The sequence below is a fragment of the Barbatula barbatula genome (genome assembly GCF_947034865.1).
Source record: "Barbatula barbatula genome assembly, chromosome: 1".
Lineage (NCBI taxonomy): Eukaryota > Metazoa > Chordata > Actinopteri > Cypriniformes > Nemacheilidae > Barbatula > Barbatula barbatula.
In genome coordinates this window covers 30120425-30146301 of record NC_136766.1, presented here as the reverse complement: position 1 = coordinate 30146301, position 25877 = coordinate 30120425, and the positions used below count along the sequence as shown (strand labels likewise).

Genomic DNA, 25877 nt, shown 5'->3' with positions numbered 1-25877 from the left:
CAGATTATTGCTCCTGTCCTCGGTCATCCCCGCAGATTAGAGTAGTTTGTCACAAAGCCATGGTGTCTTTGAAGCGCACTCTTATGTAGCCCTTCCCTTTAAACTGCATTGTGCACGTGTACTCACAAAGCACATCTAATACACATGCCGTGATGTCCTTCATCTGAATTGTTTGTTTGTTTTCCTTGTTTATCGCTAAATTCCTTGGTGGGCTCCCCGGTCTGCATCCGCTGGGCTACAGATCGATGACATCTGATCCCTCGCGCCTAAACTATTGGCGAGTAACTGTCATGTGTAGCGAATATTTTCTCATTCTTCAACATATACATTTTTTTCATCTCTGTAGGCATAGTAGCTGTGAATAGGATATTGTGTTGCTAGAACCATGTTGATTTGATGTGGCTCTAGAATTATAGCACTTCCTGTAGTGTGTAGTCAGCTGAACCCCAAACCAACAATCCTCACTTCGTCTCAAGTCCCACACCCTGTCCTTTATTTTTTTTTAGTTTGACCTTTTTACTTTTATCCACAAACATATTGTGAAGTTTTGACACTCATTCCACGAGCGTTTCATGCCTCTAGCTCTGTTTGGAATGACTCACACATTTTCAGCTCTTGTCAAATTGTCTCACCTTTTCTCTGTGTGACAAACTGTCATCAAGCTTAAAGTGATAGTTCACCCAAAAATAAAACATTTCAAAATTCATTTCATACCTGTATGGCTTTCTTTCTTCCGCAGAACACAAAAGAAGATATTTTGAAGAATGTTGGTAACCTGCATTGGTTTTGTGTCCATACAATTGAGGTGATTTGGGGCCAGTGCTCTTCGGTTACCAACTTCGAAATATCTTCTTTTGTGTTCTACAGAAGAAAGTCATAAAGGTTTGAAATGACAAGAGGGTGAGTAAATTACACAATTTTCATTTTTGGGTCAGCTATATCTTTAATTCCCTTTTCAGGACCAAACTCAAGAGCATAGGTAATGTGGAAAAATGTCTGCAGGCATACTCGATAAAGAAAAATGCATTATTGGGTCTATACAAAATATCTATCTGGACACACAGTGTTGGAGTAGTGTGCATAGTAATGCTGTATTTACACTGCAGTACTTATGCTGTGAGCAATCTTTGAAGTAGCACCATGCAGTAATACCCAATACCCCAAATTATTAAAGTAGTGTAAACATAATTACATTATTGAAAAGCAATTCCATATAAATAATTTCGAACATGTATTAAGTTTTTTTACATACTTTATAATTTCATAAATATTGTTAATATTAGTTGTTCATATTAATTCATGAATAATCATGTTGGCGTCACACTGAAACTCTGAGATTTCCATAATAATAGCGTCACCCTAAAATAAAATAAAATCGTAAAAAATTGCAGCAGTATAAAACCCCAGAACTTGTATTTCAAAATACAATCCAGTAATGCCTGTGAAGTAATATATAAGTGTAGCACACAATCTTATACAGCTAGTTAGCGGACTATGGCCACGTACACACTGCATCTAAATGCAGTTGTCCCTTCACCTTTTAGTGCTTAATCCTGTTCTGTTCACACACAGTTTAATCATTTTCGGGAGTGACAACCGCATTCTGCTACCAAATTAACTCCCGAAAAATGCAGGCAGTGACGACCACATTTACAGAAATTCCACACAGTGTGTTGGCAACCGAACTGGACAACAATTCTTAATGATGCATTTAAACGTGCATTAGAGATGTGTGTGCCTTTATATGCACGGTGCAAAAAGATTATGAAAAGCTGTAGAAGTGTTAACCATTTCACTATTGCCAGATATTTTAGGTGAAAAAGCAATCCGGGATAAGCCCAAAGTAAACCTAAAAAATCGACATATTTTATATTTCATAAGACCAAAAAAACCCAGCTGTCAAGCCATTCTTATTAACTCCATAAAGTATCTATAGCTTTTTGAACGATGACCAAACACCAAACATTTATAAACACTGCAAGGGCGCTTTGTGAAGCTTATTGGGAATGTGAGCTTAATAGGGACGTTTACCCTGCATATATAATTTAGGGCCGTCAAATATGTTTATATATGTCTGCTGTGTATATTTTTATATTTACATAATAAATATATTTACATTTAGTCATTTAGCAGGCGCTTTTATCCAAAGCGACTTACAGATGAGGAAACATTGGAAGCAATTATAACAACATAGGCAACAAAATACATAAGTGCATCAAACTAGTCCATTAAAGCCTAGCACAGTATACAAAGCTAAGAATAGTGAGGTTAGTAAGTGTTTTTCTTTTGTTTTGTTTTTTTAAAGAAGGAAAGGGAAGAGAATTATTAGGAAAAATCAATCAGCGACATGTTGACGGAAGAGATGCGTTTTTAGGCGTTTTATAAAGATGGCAACCGAGTCTGCTGATCTTGTAGCAGCTGGTAGATCATTCCACCAATGTGGAACAGATCCAGAGAAGGTACGGGAGAGAGGGACTTGTTTCCTTTTTGGGATGGTACCACTAGTCGTTGTTCCTTTGCAGACCGCAGTGATCTGGCAGGAACATAGCTCTGCATTAGCGAGTGGAGATACAATGGTGCAGACCCGATGTTGGTCTTGTAGGCCAGGAGCATAGCTTTGAACTTTATGCGGGCGGCAACAGGGAGCCAGTGTAACCTGATGAAGAGCGGAGTTACATGCGCTCTCTTCGGTTCATTGAAGACCACTCTTGCCGCCGCATTCTGGATCATCTGGAGAGGATTGATTGTGCAAGCAGGAAGTCCAGCCAGAAGCGCATTGCAATAATCCAGTTTGGACAGGACAAGAGCCTGGACTAGGACTTGCGTAGAGTGCTCTGATAGGAAAGGTCTAATTTTCCTAATGTTGTAGAGGATGAATCTACAGGATCGGGTGGTGCTGGCAACATGACTTGTGAGGTTAAGCCGATCATCGATTACCACTCCCAGGTTTCTGGCTGTGCTGGACGGTGTAATCGTTGATGAGCCTAGTTGAATGGCAAGGTTGTGGTGAATCCTTGGGTTGGCTGGGATAACAAGCAGTTCCGTTTTTGCAAGATTTAGCTGCAGGTGATGATCCTTCATCCAAAGCGAGATGTCACTCAGGCATGCCGCGATGCGAGCAGCGACTGTCGGATCGTCCGGTTGAAATGACAAGTAGAGTTGTGTGTCGTCAGCATAGCAGTGATAGGAGAAGCTATGCTTCTGAATGACCGAGCCGAGGGATGTCATGTAAATGGAGAAGAGTAGCGGTCCAAGCACCGAGCCCTGTGGCACCCCCGTGTTGAGCTGTTGGGACGTGGAAACCTCATCTCTCCAGGATACTCTGAATGACCTACCCGAGAGGTAGGACTCAAACCATTCCAGAGACACCCATAGCACTGAGAGAAGCCAGGAGGATGTGATGATTGACAGTGTCAAAGACGGCAGACAGATCCAGTAGGATGAGCACAGATGACATGGATGATGCTTTTGCCAGTCTCAGGGCTTCGATGACTGAGAGCAGTGCAGTCTCTGTGGAATGACCGGTCTTGAAACCAGACTGATTGGTGTCCAGGAGGTTGTTTTGCATGAGAAAGGAGGAGAGCTGGTTGAACACAACTCGCTCCAGGGCTTTGGCGATGAAGGGAAGAAGGGAGACAGGCCTGTAGTTTTCTAGCAGTGTAGGGTCCAGGGTGGGTTTCTTTAGAAGCGGTGTTATGCGGGCCTCTTTGAACGCTGTGGGAAATGTCCCAGTGGTGAGCGAAGAGTTGATGATGTGGGTCAGAGCAGGCACAACCGTTGGAGAGATGGCCTGGAGGAGATGGGTGGGGATGGGATCCAGTGGTAGGGTGGTTGGAACCAATGATCTTGGAGACATCAGCTTCAGACAGAGGAGAAAAGGCGGGGAGCACACACGTGTCAGGGATGTGGGTGGGTTCGACAGGTGGTGGCATAGAGAACTGGCTGCTGATGGCAGTAGTTTTCTTTACGAATGGAAAATCAGCAGCTGTTAACTCCGATGAAGGTGCGGGAGCAGGCGGACAGAGGAGAGCAGAGAAGGTTTTGAAGAGCGTTCGAGAGTCCGGAGAGTTGCAGATCCTCGAGTGGTAGTAATCAGTTTTTGCAGAGGTGACGTCTACAGAGAAAGAAGAGAGAAGAGATTGGTAGAGAGAGAGGTCTGCAGGGGCTGGCGTGATGCTCACGCAGTACATCCGATAACCAGGGAGCCGACGGGGATGCACAGGCTGGTCCAGATGCAAGAGGGCATAGGTTGTCCAAGCAGTATGAAAGCGTGGAACACAGAGTGTCTGTGGCATTGTCTGTATTCAAAAGAGAGAGCTAATCAGAGGGGGGGGGGGAGTGCAGAGAAGACAGCAGAGGAAAAACAGGAGGGAGGGAGAGACCGCAGGTTGCGCCGGAAGGTGACCATCGGTAAGACTTCTGCGATATCCGGAGCAGTGAGGTCGAGGGTGACGAAGAAGTGACCAGACGTGTGCAGCGGGGTGACCTGAGAGTGATGAGTGGAGCAGTACCTTGTGAAGATCAGATCTAGATGGTTTCCAGACTTGTGGGTTGCTGATGTGGAAACCTGCTCGAGGAGAAAAAATGCAGTCAGGTTGACGAAGTCAGCAGCCTGTGGTTTTCCAATGTGGATGTTGAAGTCACCTAGTACCACCAGGGGAGTACCATCCTCAGGGAAAGATGAAAGAAGCACATCTAGCTCCTCCAAGAAATGTCCAAGCTGACCTGGGGGACGATATATAACTACAAAATGACTTTTAACAGGGTGGGTGATAGTAACAGCATGAAACTCGAAGGAGCTGTTGTCACACATGGGTGTTAGCTGATTGAATTTCCAGTCTTTGGGGATGAGTAGACCGGTGCCTCCACCCCTTCCTGTGATGCGAGGGCTGTGGGAGAAAGTGTGGTTATGGGAGAGAGTCCTCTGGTTTGATCCATGTTTCTCTAAGTGCTACGATGGAAAGACCAGAATGTTTAACAAAAGCTGTAATGAAATCAGCTTTGTTCACCGCAGATTGGCAGTTCCACAATCCTATTGGGAAAGTAGAAGGGGCAGTTGCTAGCAGTGATACATTGTGAAGATTATAAGCATTGCGTCGCCTTCGGCATGCGGCAGATGATTTACGTGTTGTGAAAACAGAAAGGATTTTAAAACACATATTTAAGAGAAGCAGAAAGAAAATAGGGAGAGGCATTAAAGATAACAATAAACGATTAAGTATTAGTGCAAACAAGTAAGACAAAAAGTGCAAGTGTTAATACAAAACAAAATAGGTACAAAAGAAGTGCAATACTCAAGTGTATGTAAACAAACAAAAAATATTTGGACTGTATATTCAGTGGGTAAAATAAGCCACCATTTTTCTTAGTAAATATATTTCTCAAGGTGCTGTTGAAATGAAATTTTCACCAGATGTTGGTAACAATCCAAATAATCGATACATACAACAAAATAAAGTTCACAAATTAAGTTATGTATAATAAAGTGGAATGGCATGGGGAAAAAGTATTTAACGCATGAAGACATGGATTTAAAATCTGCAATTTTACTTGTACTGAAGTATGATTTGTGTGATGTATTGTACTTCGCTATATTTAAAATCACATCCATTACTTGGTAAAAAAAAGAAATCTTTGCAAGGAAAAACGTGACCGGAAATAACTCCATTGAATAACGGGCGCCAGTTTGAGTTTGCGCCAATAACAGAAGAGCGATGTAGACGGAGAAGTTTGACTTGTTTAAATAATGCTCTTACCTTTGTGGCATTGGTAACTAATGCTCGTACCCTTGTGGCAATGGTAACTAATAAGAAGTTTGAACTGTGTAGTAAAAGTCAAAACGACATTGGTGCAATTAGATGTTTAATCCCGTTTTTTAGATGCACGGTTCACTAATGTGTCTGCACCACATTTACGCAGTGTGAATAAAACCAAACTGAACAACTTTTGCTTTAATGACATATTTAAAGGTAAAAAACCACTACGCTCAACTGTTCCTTTTACTAACTATGCCATGTATCTTCAGCATCAAATGCGACAACAAATGCGAAGCTCTAAAAAATATGTAACCATGGTAATACCGCAAAATCGCTCTGTGAAGCACTGAACATAAACAAAACACATCATCTTTGTCTGTATTTTTGTTAGAATTGCCTCACTTAACCAGTCTTTGGCCGAAAACAGCAGATATTACCTCTGACAAGGGGCAGCATTGCTTTCTAATTACCAATGGAAAATAACATCTGCTGGTTCAGTCTGATGGCATATAAAAGGGTGTTTCATTACCAAGGTGTCATCTCATAAAGGGTCAAATCAAAGAGCTCTCAAGACCTTCGCAACCTTATTGTTGCAAAACATACTGATGGCATTGGTCATAGAAGGATTTCTAAACTTCTAACCATAAACCAACCACGGCCAGGTGCTCCTCACAAGATTCTGACAGAGGAGTAAAAAGAATAACAAGAAGAGTGGTCCAAGAGCTAAGGACCACTTGTGAAGAACTTCAGAAAGACCAGAAAGACCTGGAAATAACAGGTGAAATTGTTTCAAAGAAAACAATAAGTAACACAAACAAACGCAGTGGCCTGTATGCATGCTCACCACTCAAGACTCCATTGCTGAAGAAAAAAACATGTAAAAGCTTGTTTAAAGCTTGATGCACAACATTAAGACAAGCCTGTGAAATTGTGGGAGAATATAGTCTGGTCAGATGAGACCAAAATCACACTCTTTGGATGCCATAATACACGCCACGTTTGGAGGTCAAAAGGCACTTCACATCACCCTAAAAACACCATACCAACAGTGAAGTATGGAGGTGGGAACATCATGCCGTGGGGCTGTTTTTAGCATACGTCACTGGCAAACTTTATACAATTGAAGGAAGGATGAATGGACAAATGTACAGAGACATTCCTGATAAAAAACGTGCGATCTACCAGAATGATAAAGATGAAATGACGGTGGACATTTCAGCAAGACAATGATCCCAAACATACAGCCAAGGAAACTCAATCGGTTTCACAGAAATAGAATAAAGCTGCTAGAATGGCCCAACCTGACTTGAACCAACCTGACGTGTACAATACTTTTCCCCTGTGTCATTGTATTTTATTACATAAAACTTAATTTGTGAACTTATTTGTTTTGTTTTCTTTGTATTTATGGGTTATTTGGAATGTTAACGACATCTGGTTAAAATGTCATGTCAACAGCACCTTGAGAAATATATTTACTGTATATTTTACCCGCTGTGGTATATATATATTTCTTAAACACTGATGGTTGTGTATTTATTTGTACATATAAATATACATGGCACACATATAAACGTAAATATTTAATTTGGAATTGAGAAAACGCATAATTATACTTTTTTTAGGAATGTAATGTACTCCTTGTTTACTTTCATGTCTTTGAAATGTCCTGTTTTATGTCCTTACATAGAAAGCCACAGGAAATTTTAAATATTCATGTTAAATCTGAAAACCAATGGCAGTGTATGGTGCTTATATATTCTTCTTTTGAGACTTACTATAAATAGTCAAATACAGCTTCTATATGAAGAGTTTATTTTCAGAATAATTTCTTTATTCTACATTCCAGTTAATATCAATCAAATTGTAGTTGGTTCGTTTTGACTTAAGCCATTATAACAAAATAATACAGCTAACTAACACAATAAAACACAATATAGAAAATTATGACATAATAAAAAACATGATTTTTGAAAATTTTAGAAACTTCATATATACAGAAGGGTGGGCAAATAATGACAAAATTGTCATCCATTATGTTTATGATGAATTTAATGCATTAATGTAACATTACTACTAAAAGTCAAATTCCCCAACACTAGACAAAAACCAAAGTAAACACATGTTGTGCATAAGTATGCTCTTGAATTTGTGTTGTAAAATAACTGTCTGTTCTCTTGTTCACCTAGGCCAGATTGTGTGTCTCTTGTTTACCTAGGCCAGATTGTGTGAAGATGGAGGGTCTCACACTGTTTTACTTCCAGTTGCAACACTCACTGTTCACTGTGCTGTCGGCTCTTAGAAACACTATAGTGATTCCTGCACTGTGCATCTTTTACGCTCTCTGCCGTTCTTTAAACCAGAAGCTGTCAACTGTCTGTTGCCAAGTCTGCAGTTTTATTTTGACATAATACAGTTAAAGAAAAGGACATGGGTTAAAAAATTACAAACCCAGCTGCAGTATGCTGATAATTGACAAAGATCTTTTGAAAGATCTTCAAAAATACTGAGGTTTTGATTAATTTCAGTGGGTCTTCTCTGCAACACTTGGCGACTAACATGACAGTTCTCATTGCAGAAAACAAAAAAGCAAACTAAATCCTATTTTCCCCTTTTCTCTTTCTAGGCGCCTCCTTGGTGTTATTACAAAAAAAGATATCCTCCGTCATATGGCCCAGATGGCAAACCAAGACCCCGAGTCCATAATGTTCAACTAGCATCTTCCTCCTCTCGCTACGAGGAAGAGAATGAAGAGGTCCATTTACTGGACAATTCATCCCTCTGACCACACATCCCTTTGGTACCCTTACACTTGCACCTAAAAAGAAATAACAACACTAAAGCAGACAGTCGAATCTTCTGGATACATGCATAAGATACCAGAAGGAGATGTTTGAAGTTGAGCCTTGCTGCTTGAGAAGCTTGGAGATTTGGGCAAAGCTTCAGTTTCGGAATCTCTGCATGGAGAGACCTTCTCCACAGCTAACTCTCACACACATGCATGTAGAAACACCCATGCCTGTGGTCAAGATACATTTGTTTTCACCTTCAGGCCCCCTTTATTTGAACTCTCTTAGCTTTCTGCCTAAGATAGGTGACAGGTCAAGATGAACCGCTCATTTTCCAGGAGAGACCTTCACCAGAAAGCAAGAGAGCTGTGACTCCTCACTGCCTCACTGCCCTGTCACAAAGACTGCATAACATTGTTTACCTGTAGTGTGTGTATGTTGTGACAGAGTGAGATTGTGTTTGTGAGTGCATCCCAACATTCCAGTCAGGATATGTGAAGCAAAAGAAACTCTTAAAGGGATAGTTCACACGGAAATGCATATTCTGTCTTCATTTACTCACCCTCAGGTTGTTTCAAACCTGTATAAATTCTGTTGAAACAAAGAAAGATAATTGGAAGAATTTTTGCAATTTCCACTTCTATAGTAGACCATTTTTTGTGTTGAACACTAAATTACATATTTTGAAGTATTTTGGAAAACAAGACCGTTCTGGGGTACTTTCAACTACAATAATTTTTTTTGCTATGGTAGTTGATGTTCCAGAACTAAAGATGGCTAAAATTCTTCCAAATATCTTTCTCTGTGTTTTTACATGAGGGTGAGTAAATGATGACATCATGTAAGTTTTTGGGTGAACTATGCCTTTAATGTCCATACAGATTTTTCCTGTTTATATTTATGAATCTTTGGGGGTCGAGTATTCAAATGGTGAACTGATCAAACGTTTAAAAGCAGGCTTTGTGCTACCTTGGGACAGAAGGTGAAGAGAGAACCGAGTGAGTGAATTAACGTCCATTATTCATCTTCAGTTTAGAATCGTAGTGTCAATGTTGAAGTCCTTAGGAACGAAGCAACCAAGGTTTTCTGTCACTTCTTGAAGCACCCACACTGGGAACATTTATTTGTTTTTCATTACCTGTAAACAACCGTAAAAGACACCTATCTTTTAAAGCTGTTGTCCTGGTTGTTCTAGTTCTGTTCAGTTTGCAAACAACAATGTGAGTTACATTTCAGAGTTACAGTCTGCAAAAATACAATTGTTAAGTAGGGCTGCACAATTAATCGAATTTTAATCACGATCACGATTTTGGCTTCCCACGATCAAATTCGCGTGATCGAGCGATATTTAAAATGCGTCATTCATTTACGCTTTGTATTAAAGTTTTTTTTTTTTTTTAAAGCCAGTCTAGCGCGCTGTAAAGCCGCTGTCTGATCACGTGCGTCCATGCACCAATAAGAGTTGTTCCCTGCAGCGCGCAGCAGCTCAGTCAGTTTCCAGATGTAGACAGTCACAGACAAAAGACAGAGTAGCGTGAGGAAAATACCACAACAGATAGCAGGCTATAATCTATCTTAACAAAGAAAAAATGTCTAACGTAGCAGAGGGAGCGGCCGAGGGGCTTGTCCCGAGAATCGGATCGTCATCCATTGTGTGGAAACATTTTGGGTTTCAGGCAAGTGACACAAAACAAGAACAGGTCATATGCAAAGAGTGCCATAAAGTTGTTTTGGCACCACAAAGCAACACAACGAACCTCTTTAACCACTTAAAAAAACACCATAAAGTTCAATACGATGAATGTATGAGGGCGAAGAAATGCGTTGCAAAGACTAATCATCCCACAACATCAACTCAGACATCCATCGAAGCGAGCCTCTTTAGCGCATCACCATACCCATCCACCTCCCAAAGACACAGTGAAATAACGAATGCAGTCGCATTTCATTTGGCTAAAGACATGTGCTCAATAAACACGGTGACAAACGAAGGCTTCAAATTCTTGGTCAACACTCTGGATAAACGATACGTGATCCCCTCGCGTAATTATTTTTCAAAGGTGGCACTACCTGCGATGTACAGAAAACGCAGAGGGGAAATAGAGCGTGATCTTGCCAATATAAAGTACTTTGCAACTACAACGGATCTGTGGTCAAGCAGGACAATGGATCCGTACATGAGTTTGACAATTCATTACATCGATGCGGATTTTGCAATGCAGAGTCGATGCTTGCAAACATCTTTTTTCCCGCAAGATCACACGGGAGAGTCAATTGCCCAGGGCCTGAGGGATATGTGTATTTTGATGCACATATCTGTACATTAGCAGGAATGTTGCACAATATGGATGTGAAGGCAGTAAATGTAATTAGCTTGTGTGACAATAAAAAATTGTTTTGGTTAAAATCAACAAATAATCGTGCTAATTAATCGTGATCTCAATATTGATCAAAATAATCGTGATTGTCATTTTGGCCCTTATCGTGCAGCCCTATGTTAATGTTCAAATTGGCTTTGTTCAAGAGCAGCTTTTGCTGCATGTTCACTCTTTTTCCCATTCTTTTATTGCTATCAATCTTTTTACAGTAATACAAAGAATTCACACTTTCATGTAATACCATAATGAAAACCATATACTATCTAGAGAACATAATTCTAAAAAATACAGATTGTAGAGTAATGTTTGTACAGAACAAATGTAAACAAACAGTTTCATTTTATAATTATTACAGTAATGAAAAAAGATTCACCCTATTTTAGGTAGGAAACTATAAATTGTGGGATTAGAGGGTTATCATTTAAACCACATGTACATAGAGGCAGCATATGAACCATCTGTTTTATTTGTAAACTGATTCACCAATGTGACCAGGCTAGAGAAGGAATGAAAAGTTGCACTTGATATATGACAACTGCTTTTGGCGATTTTGATTGCTTTTGCAAAGATACATGGCACAATTTTATGCAAATTCGATACAAAGAAAAATACAGATTGGGTTTAGCAAAGTTTACTACCGTATTACTACATTATAACCTACCAGCTGCTCTGAACCTTCGGTTTCTCCAAAAATTTTAATGAGTTATATATTAGCATGCTATATTTTTCCAAAGTAAGGCAAAAGTGTTGTCTTTTAACAGATTGGTGAAGTTCTGTCCTATTTTTTTCCATGGTAACTGTTTTTTTTAACCCTGAACCTGCTGAAGAATGGTATATGATTGCGTGTGGGCTCTGTGTTCTCATTAGCAGTTGATGTTGCACTGTTCATCAATGAAGAAAACATGTTGTACATTGATCTCATTTTTATTTATACTAGTGCTTGAGTTGTACAATATGGAGAATTTTACGTATGATTGATGGTTTAATTGTACATTATAAATATGTAAAAATTAAATTGTTTTAAATGAATGGTTGATCTTTCGTTTGCATAGTAGTGATCTCACTGATTCTGTATTACACGTCAATATGCTTCTGTCCGGTAAATCAATGAATGGTGGGTATATGTTTGTCATTTTTATTAGTATAAAACCCATACGTTGCCATTTTAAATGCTGTAAGCAGCGATATGGGGCCATGGCCTAACTGTACCTAACCTAGCGCAGTTGCTAATGTGACATAATCACCTCAGGGGTCACGATCGAGGGCGAGGAAATTCCAAAGGCTGATGCCTTTTTACACTTGTTACACTTATTTTGTTATTATTAGGAATAGCGTATTTAATCAATTTTTCTGGAAGTCATCTTGCTACCCTACCCTCGTAGACTTCCAACCCTTACTTGGGGAAACCCTGCTCTAAGCATTGATACGGGCCAATCCCTGAAGGTGCTGAAATGAGAGCGTAGAGCAGAAATACAATGTATTTGAGAAACAGATAGCATAAATGAGAATAACCTCAAGACGATAATTTTGTATAGTAATGCACCAACATTACAGCCGGTCAGAATAGTTTACCCATAGAGACCCATTGTCTCATTCTCATAAGCATGCGTACACACATATTTGTGCTTGAAACCTGCGTGCAAATGTTTTCACAAACATATCATGATTCATTAAAACTTTCGTACAAAAATGTATTCTAACTATGAGAAAAAGATAGGAACAGCTGAAAGCACACGTACAGAGAAAGCATCAGTCTCTTTCTGTCCTCACTATCAAACATAAATGAATGCAGAAACCTCTCAAAAGTAATTTAATAAAAGTTAAACCAATAAAAAATTTACAAAATACAAATATTAAAACTGTTATGACTCGGATTGCTAAATATTAGATCTCTGTTTAATGAAACACATTTTGTTAACAATATGATAACATATCATAAAATAGACATGCTTTGTTTGACAGAAACGTGGCTAAAACAAGCTGATTATATTACTTTAAATGAGTCTGTCTCCCAAGATTATTATTATAAACATGAGCCTTGTCTAAAAGGCAGAGGGGAGGGGTCGCTGCACTTTACAAATACTGAATACGCCACCTTGGGACTTTCACCCATAGATTTTAACTAAGCTAAAGCTAAGCTACTTGGAAGGACTAACACAGGTTCGAATCACTTCGGCAGAGACAGACAAAAGAAGAACAAAATGTTTATTAATGCAAAAAAAATCACATCTTCACCCCATTCATGACAATTAAAACCAATTAATGGCAAGGGGCTAGGACTAGAGGTCTGCATTCCCTGCAGACCCGACCAGATTTCTTGCGACACAGGATACATTTCCAAATAAAATGCGGTAGTGGTTGGGAACTTTGGTGTTATTTGAACGGGAGCTGGTGGTCTAAAAACATCCAGTTCCAGTCGTCCTTTCAGAACTACATGTCTGCACTCATTCTTATCAACCACCAGTACTGCACTTAGGACTATTGTGCATGCGCCGCAAACATGGGCCGCAGCTTTCTGTGTAATGCATTTTTTGGCAAGGTCTGTGCAATCAGCATTTGCATAACGATCCTCATAGTGTGGGCTGTACCGAATAAAGATGGTGGAGCAAAATGCGGATGCGCTGTCCTTGAAGGATATTCAACATGGACTGGAAAACAGTCAGATTACTGCTAAGAAACCCACATAAGGCAAGTCTGATGTATGGGAGTCTTTTTCGTTTATTATAAACGCAGATGGAAAGAAATACCCTTTGTGCGATGTGATAAATGCCTAAAAGTTTTACCGTTCAGCAATCACAAGACTGGAACCTCAGGTTCAAGGCGGCACCCATGCCTCACAAAGGGGAAACCAAACTGACATTTACTAAGTCTAGGCAGGTGCCAGAGCAGTTTAAAAAAGAGACCACAGAAACATGTGTTGAATTTGTTTGCCAAGACATTCGAACATACGATACTGTATCCGGAAAAGGCTTCACACAACTGGCCCAACATTTGGTCAAGACAGAGCAAAAATAAGAAAATTTGATGTCAGTGATATACAACCACACCCAACAACGGTGTCAAAAAAGACTATGTAGAGCTTTCCTGTAGCTCTGTGGTAAGAGCATTGCGTTAACAACGCAAGGTTGTGGTTTCGATCCCTGGGGGATTTCAGATACCTATGTATAAATGTATAGGATAATGCAATGTCAACAAGCTTTCTTCCTTCTGTTCTTCAAACGTATATTTCTGCAGGCCATGTCTCTGTGTCTAACAGGTTGCGCTTATGTTGCTGTGAGTGACGAACAGGTCGCACAGGCGCACACATATGGCGCACACATTTTGGTTTGATAGATAAAGATTCATACCCACTTCATCCAACGCTCTCTGTGTTTAAGTTTCCCTGTACGAGGAGTGAGTAACCTGCCGCATCGAGCGATTCCAATCGTGCTGAGAACTGAACAAATCTTTTGAACTGATTAATGAACATATTCAGATGGTTTTGCCTAATGCTTTCAAAAGAATCGACTCAAAATAATCACTTTATCACGTTAATAATCACCCACCTCTGAGTATGCCCCAATGAAGCCTACAGAGCAACTGTGAAGAAACTGGCAGAAGAGTGTACCAGACTGAGGGCAAAGGTCTCTCAACTTCGGGACAGTGTTAGCAAGTTATTTTTCCAGCAGGTGGTGTTCAAGGGCAATGATGAGATGGTCCAGTACTTTACTGAACTGCCATCCTATGCCAAGATGATGGCTGTCTTCACCTTCCTGTCAGGATTCCTCTTTTTCACTGCTTTTTAATTTAATTACCACTGTTCTTATACTGTATATATTACACATGTCAAAGCCTACTGTAAGCTGAATTTTTAGCAGTAGGTTGTCTTCAATAAAAGTGTGGCCCATTAAGGATCAGATTCAAATCAGTAGTTACAGAAATTATACTTCCATAATAGCTTGTTTTAAAATGTCATTAAGAACATGAGAGCCCGAGCACAAACATATTCACAGTACAATTAACATAATTCTGTAAAGTATTTCAAAAAAGCATACCACGGTCTTCATAACACGTATTTTTTTCTATTCAGATCGTGGATCAATATTCTATTACATTAACTTTTTTGCACATAGGAGGGTTGCTACAGAGGTTTAATGTTTTGTAAGCACATGGCACAAACAGTTGTTGTGAGAGGTTGTGAAACATGCCCAATCTTTTTACCCCACTGGTGGAAAATGGAAGTGGCATTAAAAAATAACTTTCTTTTTGTAATAGTTTCATTCAGCAGGTAGACAGACATAAACAACAAGGGTCATTCAATAGACTACAAGACTGGGCATAGACTGACTGATCTTGTCATAATTGTTGCTCTAGTCAGCACAGATGCGATGTCTTCGTACTGTTCCAAAACATCAATGCCAAACACACTGAGATTCTGCAGCAGGTGCCTTTGAATGTTTTCACCCGTCTTTGAGGTGCTTTGATCAAAAGGGGCAGCAAAAAGCACCCTTGAATGTAGCTCAGATTGTTCATTAACGTAATGAACCGTTGCCGACAAAAAGGACATTTTGCGATAGGTTTCTGTCCATATGTCTGCTGTAACTGCACAACATTTACATCTATGCATTTGGCAGACACTTTTATGCAAAGGGACTTACATTCAGGGTTCGAATTACGGGGGAGCTAAGGGGAGCTCGGCTCCCCTGAAAAGGACCTGGGCTCCCCTGAAAGCCTACTTTGAGACATTTAGGGGGAGCTCTAAAATACTGTCCATTTTTTGTGTAGCATATAGATTTTGATTTTCTGTACATTAAGGTTCCTGAAATTAATGATTAAAATATTAAAAATGTGTCAATGTTGTGTGTTTATTCGTTCATTACATTTCTATTTCCGAACATCTGTCTCCACTAATAAATGCAATGCTGTGTCTCCTGCTGTGAGCATCCATGCGTGGCGGCGCTGCACTGAAATTACTACGTTTACGTCACCACTTGAACTTCTCACTGAGTTGGTATTTGAATGTTAGCTTAACTTCAAGTTCAAAACATACTTTCGTTTTTTGGAACACTCTGTGGATACTAATAAGAATGTCAAAAAGAAAGCAGCCAAACCTCAGTCAATTTGGATTTACAAAACAAACGAAGAGGAGTGATGACAGCGCACCAGCTACAACTAGCTTTTATGATTGTTATGTGAGTTATTCTGTTTTTATCATGATTTGCATGATGTGGGCCTAAGCGCGATTGATTCAGAACCGTGGACAGAGCTGTTAGCCCTAACACTGACAACACTGACTGACGCTTGCGTTTTGAAGTAAACGGTTTACTAAGTAAACAATAGGTTTACTGTAAACCTATTGTTTTAAATGCCCGAACATACACCAACAGCGTTAAAGTCGGTCAGGGTCAGGGAGGATCGGAAAATAGGGCTCCCCCGAAAGCCTCTTTGTAATTCGAACCCTGTTGTTGACACAGATGACCTATTTTGTCTGAAAGCTAGTCAGCGACACTTTAGCATTTTCTGATTAATTAAATTAGTTAATGTTAGGACAGCTAACTTTTGCTATTGCTACTTGCCCTTAATAAAATGCTGTTCTGTAGGAGTCCAGTGATCCCTCTTGATAGCAGCAATCCATTTCTGATGACGCTCAGTGTTTTTTGGGATGTTATACAACTTTTATCCATTTCTTTGGAACTTGCTGTTATCACAGCAGAAAGAAGGCAGTTTGCACTTCAATCCAACCAATTAAGGCCGCACCACTATGTGACGTATATCGAAGTATATAATTTACCCTCTTCCTATTTCCTATTTATTCTCAGGATAGACAAAGATAATAAAATCTGTCATAGGCTGTAAGTATCTGTTGAGATATACTTGCTCACAGTAAAAGAAGACTCCTCCTTCAGCTGGCCGTCTTCAATCTTCTTCAAAGATGTCATCAACAGACTTGCATTTTTATAATTATAGGTTTAATTAATAACAATTGTCAAGGTTAAAATCAATATACTTGTAACAAATAATAGCATAAAGTCTGCAAATATCAATCTAATGCTCAAGGCAACCCCGTATAGGCATCTAGCACCGGAAAGACTGTTTCGAAGAATAACTTATCTGATCAAAATCATCTCATCTCAGTCTTTTACAGACAGTTTCTCAAGCCCCCACTCTTGGGATTGCCTTCGCGAGGTTGGTCAATGCCTTTATCATTTGTCTATATAATGCCACCTGCTTCTTTATTAATTGTCTTCTGATTATTTGATGCTGCCTTCTCCTTTGTTTGGCCTGCAACAGACAACCCCTTATCGGATTGAATGCAATGCTGCTCTCTACTATAATACTATTGAAAATATTAATGCCACCTTCTCGGAAACGCTAGACATAGTTGCTCCCTTGCGCTTAAAGAAGATTAAAAATGACAGACCGACACCGTGGAAAAATGAACACACTCAGGCTCTAAAGAAAGCGGCACGAAAAATGGAGCGCAACTTTAAAAAGACTAAATTAGAGGTATTTCGTACTGCCTGGAAGGATAGTACAAAAATATACAGGAAAGCCCTAAAAACGTCTCGATCCGCCTACATTTCATCATTAATAGAAGAAAACCAAAATAACCCTAGGTTTTTATTTGATACAGTGGCTAAATTAACCAAAAATAAATCGTCAGCGACTTCTGATGCTGTATACCAGCATAGCAGTGATGATTTTATGAACTATTTCACAAATAAAATCCAAGATATTCGAGAGAAAATTATAACTATGCAACCAGATGCGAAACCCGCTGAACAAACGACTTACTACAGCACCCCTAAGGAGAAATTATGTTTATTTTCTACTATAGATCACGATGAACTATCGAAAATCATTAGATCATCTAAATCGACTACATGCATGCTAGACCCTATACCTACAAATCTTCTGAAAGAGATGCTCCCAGAAATTATAGATCCTCTACTTAGCATTATTGACTCATCTCTGACATTAGGACATGTGCCTAAAGCATATAAAGTGGCTGTTATAAGGCCCCTTGTCAAAAAACCCCATCTGGACCCTGGAGAACTAGTTAACTATAGACCTATTTCGAATCTACCTTTCTTATCTAAGGTTCTGGAAAAAGTAGTCTCAACTCAAATATGTTCCTTCCTCCAAAGGAATGAGATTAATGAAGATTTCCAGTCTGGATTTAGAGCACATCACAGTACAGAGACTGCTCTGATTAGAGTTACAAATTATCTGTTTATGGCGTCCGACCGAGGTTGTATCTCCTTATTGGTGCTGCTAGATCTTAGTGCTGCATTCGACACCATTGACCACAGCATGCTCCTACATAGACTTGAAAATGATGTCGGTATTAAGGAAATAGCTTTGAAATGGCTTAGATCTTATTTATGCGGCCGTTTCCAATATGTAAAAATAAACAATGAGGTATCACGCAAATCGCAAGTCCAGTACGGTGTACCACAGGGCTCAGTACTAGGGCCTATGCTCTTCGCATTATACATGTTACCCCTAGGAGATATAATAAAGCGACACGGAATAAGCTTTCACTGCTATGCTGATGATACGCAACTTTATATTTCCTCGAAGCCTCACGAAACACAGCAATTCCATCGAATAGTGGAATGCATTGTCGATATAAAAAAGTGGATGAGTAGCAATTTTTTATTACTGAACTCGGACAAAACTGAAGTGTAACTTATCGGACCGAAAACCGCCCTACGTAACAACCAAGAATACTGCTTAACTATTGATGGATGTTCCATAAAACCCTCATCTTCAGCTAAGAATCTTGGCTTTATATTCGATAGTACTCTGTCATTTGAGAACCAGGTCGCCAACACCTGTAAGATTGCGTTTTTCCATCTTAAAAATATATCTAAATTACGTCATATGCTGTCATCATCAGATGCGGAGAAGCTTATACATGCCTTTATGACATCAAGACTAGATTACTGTAATGCACTATTAGGTGGTTGCCCTGCAGGCCTATTACAAAAACTCCAACTGGTCCAAAATGCGGCAGCTCGAGTTCTTACACGTACAAAAAAGTATGAGCATATTAGCCCGGTTATGTCAACCTTGCACTGGTTACCTATAAAGCATCGCATAAATTTTTAAATCTTGCTTATTACCTATAAAGCCTTGCATGGTTTAGCTCCTCACTACTTGAGAGAACTTCTTACGTATTATAGTCCATCACGTGCACTACGCTCTCAGGCGTCAGGTCAGTTGGTAATACCTAGAATTTCAAAATCAAGTGCAGGCGGCAGATCCTTTTCTTATCTAGCGCCTAAACTTTGGAACAGTCTTCCCTGCAATGTCCGGGAGGCGGACACACTCTGTCAGTTTAAATCTAGACTAAAGACGCATCTTTTTAATCTTGCATACACTAGATTATCATAATACATGTATTTCAAAGATCTAGGCTGCACTAGTTAGATCAACCGGAACCAGGGACACTTCCAATAACAACTGATGCATTTGTTGCATCAAAGAGTGCAGAACAGTACTCTACTCTCAGCCAGTCTTGTCTCATTGTTCCAAGGTTACAAGAGCTGAGCGGGCAGGGCGCAATCCATTCCTAGACCTGACAAATGCTGGACGAAGGAAGTGACGTCCCTACAAAACTTCAGCCACTATTAGATTATTAATGATAATTTTAAATCTAATTTTTTTTTATTTTCGCCTTGTTGTGCAAGCACTGTTGAGCTTGTGCAGAGGCTGCAGTTTTTGCCAGAGGGGAACTGGAATCCCCTGGTTAGGCCTGGTTTCCCTCCGAGGTTTTTTTTCTCCTCCAATGGAGTTTTGGGTTCCTCGCCACCGTTTGCATACTGTTTTGCACTGTTTTGCCTGGCCGGGGGGGCTGCTAGAATTTGGTTGTCTTATTTAATTAACACTGCATATAGGAATTTATTGTGTGTCTGATATTTGACCTGTGTTTTGAATTCCATAACCTTTTATGTTTTACTTATAGTAATTTTTTTCTTGTACAGCTGCTTTGTAACAATGAAAATTGTAAAAAGCGCTATATAAATAAAGCTGACTTGACTTGACTCTGGGGTAACAGATGCGATTCTTACGAATACATTTTTACACTATCATAATAAAACATTACTACAACAAGAACATTCTGTGTTTTCTTAATAGAAAATGTTCGTATAAAATGTAATACTACTTAAACATGCATTTCTACTCAAAAGGTTAAAATAGGTTTGGGTAAATATTTTCATGCAGTAAACATAGCCGTGGGAGGTTACATCTACATTTATTAGACACTTTTATCCAAAGCAACTTACAAGCAGTTTTTTTACAGTGGCACATTACTGCAGAGCAATCAAGGGGTAAAGTGCTTTGCTCAAGGGCACTTCAGTCATGACCTGCTGGCACTGAGATTCGAACTGGCAACCTTCTGATCACAAGCCCAACGCTCTTACCACTAGGCCACAGCCATGCATAACACACAACTCCGCACAGACATACGCAAGCACACGCACATACAAACACACAAAAACACACACAGCATAGTTATCTCATAGAAGCACGCATTTATGACAAAAGAGTGAAACACAGGTCAAATACTATATGGACAATACATTCCGATATGTGATGATAAACAAATTAAGCAGAATGTTACATTTTAAAGTTATATTAATATATATGAAAACTTAAAATTCGAAAGCTGATGTCAGGCAAACAGTGCAAAACAGTTTGCAAACGGTGGTGTGGAACCCATCTCGGGAGAATCCATGGCCAAACCAGTGGCAAAAACTGCAGCATCCCTACAAGCTCCACAGTGCTTGCACAACTAGGCTAAAAAAAAGAAAATAAACATAGTAAAAAAGTAGATAATGGGTTTAATATTACCATTAATATCCTAATAGTAGTTGACATTTTAGTAGTGAGGACTTGACGGATTGCCACTTCCCTCTCTCAGCTCTACCACCAAGTCTGAGCATGGACTGCATCCTGCTCGCTGCGGTAGCCTCGGAACAAGAAAAGACAACTGAGAGCAGAGTACTGTTACCAAGTGCTTTTGAGTAGGGACGTGTCACTAAATTGTCCATACCAATAATTTCAACCAAACAATTAATCTACACCTACAGTATATATAACCACTGATGTCCGTCTGTGTCTTTTTTTTACTCATTACTTATTCCATTCAACATTTATTTATCCAGGAATAATTTAATTGAAATATAAATCTGTTACAAGCGCGTTCTGAAAAATAGCGCAATTCTTGATACACAAATAGTTACGTTTTATTCTCTGCAATGAGTCCAGTCTCCGTAGCAAAGCTGTGTCAACAAGATGCGATTAGCATGATTGTGCAGGCTACTGTAAGAACATTCTTACCAACATTTGTTTTTCAAAAATATGGCACAAGTTCAGGAACAGAGTTTTCCCCATTGGATGACAATCCCCTATTAACCGGATGAGTTGCAAACTTAATCGTTAGTGTGTGTCTGTAACTTGTTTAATATCATGACAATGATGGTTTCATATGACTTTATTAAAAAATAAGAATTTTCAGCTAATAATGTATTATTATTATTTGCATTATTTATTATGTCAGGTGTGTAGCGGTTTTAGCTGCATGTTAAAATAATAATGAGCTTAGCTCACCAAAAATATTCTCCACCAGATCTTAATTATTTAAAACATCAGTTCCAGTCAAGGAATTAGTTTAGCTCAAAGTAAAATATGTATAATAACCTTGATTAAATATACATATTTTACAATCTCTGATTCGTAATGTACAGTATAACAATATTGGTATTCATCCATCCAGCGAATGCATCAAAGATTCATACACGTAATCTCATTATGTACGTTATCTCATGGCCATAAGTAAGGTGACTTTACAAAACAGACTTTAGAGCAAAAGTACATAAATCTAACACGGTTTAATGGACTTTGCATTGTGATCATTGAGTACAGAAAACCCATCACAAGTGAATATATGGTTGTTTATTAAACTACTCTACATGGTAAAAATAACGATCTCAAAACATAAACACAACATGAAACACAAAATGCACATAGAAAGAGGGAGAGAGGGAGAGGGAGAGAGAGAGAGAGAGAGAGAGAGAGAGAGAGAGAGAGATAGAGAGAGAGAGAGAGAGAGAGAGAGAGAGAGAGAGAGAGAGAGAGAGAGAGAGAGAGAGAGAGAGAGAGAGAGAGAGAGAGAGAGAGAGAGAGAGAGAGAATGTAAGAAGGGAGAAAGCATTACAGCGATTCCTAAACATATCTCTAACAAAGAGGCACAAACTTAACGCAGCTATTCTATAAATAGAAATGGATACTTGCAAGCTCTGTGCTATAGGTGTGTCCGTATTGCGCTTGGAGAGATGGAAAGGTTTAATTGGAGGGGAAAAGGGCGGTCTCCGAAGAGACGCCACAAACTGGTTTCTGGTCGATGCAGGTCTATAGGTAAAGGTTAAAAGCGAAAGAGCAAAGACAAAGAGACGGTGATCTCTTTTTAAGTTGTGAGTATGTCCCGCCTAATAGGGCACTTTTGGAGGAAAGTCAATTGTCTTTGTTTTCCTTACTTGCTGGATGTCCTCTGAGAAACTTCTCAGAATTGAATACAACGAATATAGAAAAAAAATATCGCAAAACACAACAAACATTAATGCTTGCTCACCACCCTGCCATCCAAAGGCCAGGTATGTACGTAGGAAAGGTCACAGCCTTTATAGATATTCTTTCGCAGAGGCAATATCGTAGTCCATGAGGTTTATCCGAGGCGTGATCATTGCTGGTTGAAAACTTTACCCAATACCCCGCCGGGATGACATGAAATACAGTCAACTTTGGCAATTTTTGTTGGTCTCTTAAGAGACTTTTAATGTTGTTGGAAAGAAAGATGTTTGCTGTCCAGGATTTGTGTCATGAGGTTGCTTTGTCTCTCAATTCCCCTCGATTCAAGAAACATTTTCAAATGTCAGCTTTCATTTTGACATTTGATTTCAGACTATACAAATCGCATCTTAGTTTGTCAGATCTCGTCCGAAACTCTGATGGAAACATTTGTGAGATTTCTGTGTCTTTTTCTCAGAAGAAAGATCTGAGACGATGGAGACTTCAGCAAGATTCCATTTGCTCCACGTTTAATCTCACTGGTTTCTATGTGAAATAACTGCGATATTACAAAGATCTCGCCTGTGATTTTCTTTCCTAAGAGGAAGCTTGTGTCTAGAAAAGGTGGAACCGTTTGGATTGGACCAGTGCGTTGTCCTGTCCAACAACCCATTGGGGTTGACTGAGTCGATCCTGACCTAAGCCATGTTCTGAGACGGTGAGGGTTATGGCCCCACCCCTTTATTCCCTGGATACTCCTAATTTTCTCACCGAGAAAATGTCCCTCGATTAAAGGCACGTTTTCCCATGTACCATAAGCTTTTTTAATTGAAAATGAACAATGATTATCCTTTTTTAGCATATCTCTACCCTGTTGAATAGGCACATCACGAAGCAAAAGCAGTGTTTGAAGGCCAACTGCACGTCACTTTAATGCTTGCTTACCACCCTGCCGTCCAAAGGCCAGGTATGTACGTACGAAAGGTCACAGCCTTTATAGATATTCTTTCGCAGAGGCAATATCGTAGCCCATGAGGTTTATCTGAGGCGTGATCATTGCTGGTTGAAACTTTACCCAATACCCCGCCGGGATGACTTGAAATACAGTCAACTTTGGCAATTATTGTTGGTCTCTTTAGAGACTTTTAATGTTGTTGGAAAGAAAGATGTTTGCTGTCCAGGATTTGTGTCATGAGGTTGCTTTGTCTCTTCTAGAGAGGCTTTAGATCTGTGTCTTTGTTCATCTAAGATTTCTTTTCACCGTCAGGCAGGTTCAATGAACTTGTCAATTCACTTTTAGGTAATTGTAGTCCTTAGTCTTAGATGTATCTCCTGAAATGGCTTTGGCGAAATTCAACTGGACCTCTTCAGACTATTGTGAGATAGAGATAGTCATGTAAAGTTAATGTGGATAGTTCGGCACAAAAATCTTGATTCTGGGTAAATTTTATTTTGTAGATCCTGGCCTAAGCCATGTTCTGAGACGGTGAAGGTTATGGCCCCACCCCTTTTTTCCAGAATTCTCCTAATTCTCTCACCGAGACAATTTCCCTTGATTCAAGAAACATTTTCAAATGTCAGTGTGACCGATCGATGGTCATTAGCTTGCACTGGTAAGGCCCGTGCTCAAGACCCCAAATTCTCGAGCCTCCCCAATAACAGACTTTCAACTAAATGAAAAGGACGAGCAGAGACAAAACCACAGACTATCAATTTATTTATCAAATGGTTGCTAAAACACCTGGGACTCAACATCAATAGTAGAATAATTTAATCAAATGTGAATGAATCAGCCCAATGGGCTTCGTTGAGGCAGTTCCCACGTGCCGGCCACCCATACACTGGAGGGATATGACAAAAGAAAATGTACTAACAGAAAAAAACACTTCAAAAAAAGAATAAAGTAGCTACACAAGTTGGTTTCTTTCTTTGGTCTTATGTCTTTGCATGAATATTTCACCACTCAAAATAAATACAAATCAAACACGTCAAACCAACCAAACCCGGAAATACAATAATGGTTTTAAACCCCTTCAACACCCACAAAATAAGCCAAGGTCACACAAAAAACCAAAACAAATAAACAACAATTACTCAGCTCCGTAATGGAGCAGTGTCAATATAAAGGAAGACAAAGAAATGGTACAACCAACCCGAGTAACGAAATAAACAAACCAAATAATAATAACAATAATTTCAATTCAACTCTATTGCACACCCGTTTAAACAGACATACACAGACAATGAATAGACGCAAATCAAGGAAATTCCGCCAGTGAAATGAGCGAACCTGATGACGCCAGAACCGGCGGCCACGGGTTTAGAACTCGTCCAACATGAGAGATGTACAAGCACTTGAAGACGTTCAAGGCAATCGCGAGCACTCAATGCAATTACAAGCGTTCAATGCAATAACGAAAATCCCGCGTCCCAAACTGGAAACGCCATTTAAGCCACAGCAAAACAGCAGCTGGTCACTTCTGAAAAACAAATAGACATTTTCGTTTGCTTCTCCCTCCCCACTCCTCTCAGATTTATAATCACGAAAACATGGTAAGGGAAAATAATATTACCTTTCACGTGCAAGACACTCACTCGCACATGCTCACTAATAATGTCTGGTCGCACCTGACAAATCTAAAATTACACCAAACATGTGAATTAAGTCAAATTCCCACGGAGATTTATATTTCCCTCAGTCTATGAGCCACCAGTTTAACAGATCCTACCTTTCCAAGGAGTGAAGGAGATATATGACCTGCGCAAACAGGTCACATCAGTACAATGCCATGAACAACAAACTCTCACCTGCATCTATATAGCTATGTGATTACCTGACGTACCCACCCACTTAATGCGCTACTATTTCTAAAGGGGCCACGCAAACTACTCTTAAAGGGGCAATCCAACTACAATCAGCTTTCATTTTGACATTTGATTTCAGACTTGACAAATCGCATCTTAGTTTGTCAGATCTCGTCCGAAACTCTGATGGAAACATTTGTGAGATTTCTGTGTCTTTTTCTCAGAAGAAAGATCTGAGACGACGGAGACTTCAGCAAGATTCCATTTGCTCCACGTTTAATCTCACTGGTTTCTATTTGAAATAACTGCGATATTACAAAGATCTCGCCTGTGATTTTCTTTCCTAAGAGGAAGCTTGTGTCTAGAAAAGGTGGAACCGTTTGGATTGGACCAGTGCGTTGTCCTGTCCAACAACCCATTGGGGTTGACTGAGTCGATTCTGACCTAAGCCATGTTCTGAGACAGTGAGGGTTATGGCCCCACCCCTTTATTCCCTAGATACTCCTAATTCTCTCACCGAGAAAATGTCCCTCGATTAAAGGCACATTTTCCCATGTACCATAAGCTTTTTTGATTGAAAATGAACAATGATT

General features: G+C 39.6%; 1 protein-coding gene across 8 annotated transcripts in view; it reads left to right on the top strand.

Moving 5' to 3' along the window:
- clcn3 (chloride channel 3) overlaps window positions 1–11956 on the top strand; it is a 43436-nt gene extending 31480 nt beyond the window's left edge. For 7 of the 8 annotated variants that reach the window (XM_079453053.1, XM_079453050.1, XM_079453054.1 and 4 more), the window contains one exon: window positions 8383–11951. In XM_079453053.1, coding sequence (XP_079309179.1) covers window positions 8383–8473 — 91 coding nt within the window. In that variant the 3' untranslated portion in view covers window positions 8474–11951. Of the gene's footprint in view, window positions 1–241; window positions 278–8382 lie in introns of all 8 variants that reach the window. The other variant, XM_079453055.1, reaches the window with a different exon arrangement.
- Window positions 11957–25877: the final 13921 nt, after the last annotated feature.